This window comes from Eurypyga helias, unplaced genomic scaffold, assembly GCF_000690775.1.
Source record: "Eurypyga helias isolate BGI_N326 unplaced genomic scaffold, ASM69077v1 scaffold28701, whole genome shotgun sequence".
Classification (NCBI taxonomy): Eukaryota; Metazoa; Chordata; class Aves; order Eurypygiformes; family Eurypygidae; genus Eurypyga; species Eurypyga helias.
Genome location: NW_010231980.1, coordinates 1 through 3903, shown reverse-complemented (window position 1 = coordinate 3903; position 3903 = coordinate 1). Strand labels below are relative to the sequence as shown.

Below are 3903 nucleotides of genomic sequence, written 5' to 3'. Positions count from 1 at the left end.
GCGGGAGGGCAGCCTGCCGCTCCCGGGGGCCTTCTCCAGCCCTGAGTCTGTAACACGGGTCCGGGTCAGAGCCGGGGAACCCCGAAAGGGTTCGGCTAGGAAACGGTTTGTGCTGGGCTGGAGAGCTGCTGGCTCCTGCCGGCCGTAGCTAAGGGTGCTCTCCGGCTGGGTCTGCTTTTGTAGCTGGGGTGGGTGATGGGCAGCTGGAGCCCATCCCCCTGGGTCAGCTCAGGGTACGAGGGTCTCTCCAGGCAGCGAGGCTACGTCCTCTGCTCTTTGAATTTCCCAAAGGAACGTGGTAGAAAGAGCTGAGGATCTTTCTCTCAAGACTTGTGAGTTTTCCTGATCCAGACCCGTTGAGGTTCAGGGGAGAAGACAAGCGGAGCGGTTTGGTCTGGATGAGATGAAGGGGTACTAAAAAAATTCCCCGGGTGTGCTGAGTGTTCTTGCAGAAAGAGGCAGCGAGCCCCTCAGTCTGCGCTGGGGAAGGAGGTGAGGATAGGTGAGCTCGGGAAGGATTTTGTCACCCAGCTCTTGGGATCTCCGTGACCGTTTCTCATCCAGACTATCCCACGGCAAACCGTTAGGGGCAGGAAAACTACGGTTTATCCTAAACCCGTGAGGGCGCACGGCCACGGGTTGGAATCTGTGCTGTTGCCAAAGGGAGAAACTTCGGGATTGTGGAGGGTGAAGCAGGCGAGGAGGGTTGGGAGGGTCTCGCCCCACACCCACGGGGTGCAGGGGTGCATCTGCCTCAGACCCGGCAAGAGAAGACATGGAGCTGGGGAGTCTCAGCTGCTCTGGGGGAAATGACCGTTTCCTGCTGTGAATTAAAGGTAATTGGATCCAAAGCTAAATTAACTTTGTAATAAACACGAGATTAGTGATGTAAGTGCTTAGTACTTGATCCCAAATTATATTCCTTGGCTTTCCCAGCATGCTTGGATGGAGTTGTCATGGTAAGAACGCCGAGGTCTCGAAGAGAGGGAGCGCTGCAGCAAAACCCCAGCAGTCATCGCTTCTCTAGTGTGGGATTAATTAAAAAAGATCCTTTTTCCTCTCTTCACCTCCAGGAGACGGATGAGCTGTATATTGTTTCGCAGTTCTTTGTAGAAGAATGGAGGAAATTCGTCAGGTAACTCAGCCTTTTGGTGCTTTTATATGTTTCTGGGAGGCTGTAGGCAAGGGGTTTGCTTTTCAATCCCGATGCGGCGTGACGTTACCTGTGGTTTCCCTTTGGAGAAACAAGGAAGCTGATTTTTGCGGGACTCGTATCGGTTTAATCTCTTGTAAGAAACCGAATTTCCTTGTTTACCCTGTCTTAACCAGATGGTCGGATTAGATAGTAACCTGATTAGTTTTTTCATCCGTCTGGAGCCATATCCCAGGCAAGGGTCACCGCGCAATCCCGTTTCCGTGGGCCGCTGATGGCAAGAGATGGAAATCTCTGCTAGATAGGAGCGTAATTCTGCAACCCACGGGAACGCAGATGCGATTTCCTTGTTGACGGTGGTTTAATATTCCCCGTTGGAATGCCTCCTGTAAACACTCACCTGTGCTTTCTTCTCGGCTGCCCGCTGAGGTGCGGGTTCCGTGAAATAACCCGACCAAGCCTTGCAAACTGCTCTGCTTTGCCCCTGCAGGAGGCCGACGCGGTGCAGCCCGGTGTCCTCGGTAGGCAACAGCGCTCTTCTGTGCCCCCACGGCGGCCTCATGTTCACCTACGCTTCCATGACCAAAGAAGACTCCAAACTGTGAGTTTCTTCTTGTCAGGTGGCTGCCTTTGCCAGGGTGCCTTTGTCTTTTGCAAGCCTCGGGGAGCGTTCCCGGGGAGAATGTTCCCGGAGGCTCACTGAGCTGCAGCAAGACGAGGAGCAAATGCTTCCCCTTGAACAGAATTAACGTGGATGCTTTCTCCAGCCCACCTTAGCCTCCAAGGAAAGCGAGACTTAAATTGTCCAAGGATGCTGGGTCAGGAGAAAAGATCGCTTACTTCAGCTTGGCTGGTTCCTAACAATAAGCTACCCTGGCTTTGAGCGGGGCGTCGGAACATCCGGCCTCCTTACGCTGTGCTTTCCCCGAGACTTGCCCCTGGAGCGCTGGGTGCTGGGCTGGAGCTCGTGCTCGGTAGCGTTGCTTCTGTAATGGTGCAGAACTAAAAGTAGCAGATCTTCCACTCCTCTCCTCCTCCATCCGCCCTCCGGCATGGCTGGAGCAGAGCAGCGGCACTAATAACACGCTGCTGCTCCCTGTTATCTTGGGCGGACAGGCCCTCCCCGCGTAGCGGGAGTTCGGGGTTGATGTTGCAGCTTTTCTTTCATTAACAACCTAAAAAGCCAAGTGGTGGGGGGGCTGTTGGGAAGCTGGGGGCTTGGCTTTTCCCTGTCATAAAGCACGTTCTTGTTCCTTTGCACAGTATAGCTCTGATATGGCCCAGCGAGTGGGAGAGGATTCAAAAACTCTTTGTGGTGGATCACGTCATCAAAATCACCCGGGTGCAGGCTGCCGGGGCGGACCCCGAGAGCGCAGTTTACGTCTCCGAGCCCCGTGAGTGCATCCTGTGCCGCTCTCTGTGCTCTGTTCTTCGCTGAGCGGTGCCCACTCCCCTGGAAACGGCACTTTTTGTCGGATCTAAGGGGATCCTGAGCTTGGCGGATGCCCCTGGTGATGGCCCCGGGGTGGGTGGGCAGTGTTGGGTGGGAGGTGTGGGTGGGGGTGTCTCCCGGGAGCTGACCAGTGACGTGGGTTTTTTCTGCCCCCGCAGAGCTCTGTCCGGAGTGCAGAGAGGGGCTGTTGTGCCAACAACAGCGGGACTTGCGTGAGTACACCCAAGCAACCATCTACATCCATAAAGTGGTGGATAACAAAAAGGTACCAGCTCCCTCCCCTCGCTCCCTGCTCCCTGTCCTGTAGTGGAAAGCGCACCGGGAACCCAACTAACGATCCCAGTGGTGGGACAGCTGTCGCCGCGTGCCCGTGGGGACGCGGGGTGACCTGCGACGGTGGTGGCAGGCGGGCAGAAGGCTCTGCGGCCCCGGGAATCTGTCGCTTTGGCAACAGGAGCAGACGGGAAAACCCTGGCTGTAGCTGCTCTGAAAATTTGGTCACCTCCAAGCTTCCTTTTGCCAAACCGAATCCTTTGAGCTCTCGGGTGTCTCCACGCAGCTTCCCAGCCTTTGGTGGTTTCGGGCGAGGCTGTAACCCTCTCCGTGTTCAGGACGGTGTCATCAGGCTCTACCTGTTCTCCTCCCCCTCCAGTGTCTGTCACTCCCTTCCTGGCCTGTTCAGGTGACATTTAGTCCTTCAGCCTCCCTGCTGGTGCAGCAGCGGTGAGCTTAGGGGTGGTTTTGAAGACCCTTACAACGCTGTCGGTTCTCTCTCGGCTTTCCTGCTGTCCATGGATCCGAGATTTGGCTTTACGGTGCCCGAGAGCTGGTTACAGCCCGTCTCCCTCCTTAGGGCTTATTTCATGCTGTCAGGGGAGACCAAGGCTCGCGGGAAGGTCGGATAACGACGTTCCCTGCCCCTTTGCAGCGTGGGTGGGGGGTTTTTTTGCCTGTTCTTGATTTCCACCTCGCTGCCAACGTGAGGGCAGAGCTGGAGCCCGGAGAACTGCAGGAGGCCAGACAGGTTCCTGCCTGGGCTGCGAGATGCGGAGCGTGTGGCACGGTCTGGAGCCAGTGGCTGCGGGTTTTCCGCCTGTCCTGAGGCTGAATCCCAAGGCTGTGTCTTGGCTCCGGGGCAGGCTTGGTGTGGGTGTTTTTTTCTGGTGCTGGATGGGATCGTGCTCGCACGTGGGGCTGGCAGAAGACAGGCAGCTCTTCTTTGCCAAGCAGCTGGGGTTGGAGAGAGGGAGCGAGCGCCTGCCCGCGCGGCCCCTCGGGGAGAGGCGGCGCAGCGGGA

The 3903-nt window shown here is 56.8% G+C and overlaps 1 protein-coding gene across 1 annotated transcript in view; it reads left to right on the top strand.

Moving 5' to 3' along the window:
• The window catches only part of LOC104516822 (ubiquitin carboxyl-terminal hydrolase 48-like), a gene marked incomplete at its 3' end in the record, with an annotated part of 3961 nt that extends 1090 nt beyond the window's left edge, over nucleotides 1-2871 (top strand). The window contains exons 3-6 of the mRNA XM_010161276.1: nucleotides 1074-1135; nucleotides 1644-1754; nucleotides 2417-2547; nucleotides 2765-2871. Coding sequence (XP_010159578.1) covers nucleotides 1074-1135; nucleotides 1644-1754; nucleotides 2417-2547; nucleotides 2765-2871 — 411 coding nt within the window. The remainder of the gene's footprint in view (nucleotides 1-1073; nucleotides 1136-1643; nucleotides 1755-2416; nucleotides 2548-2764) is intronic.
• Between the last annotated feature and the right edge of the window lie 1032 nt (nucleotides 2872-3903).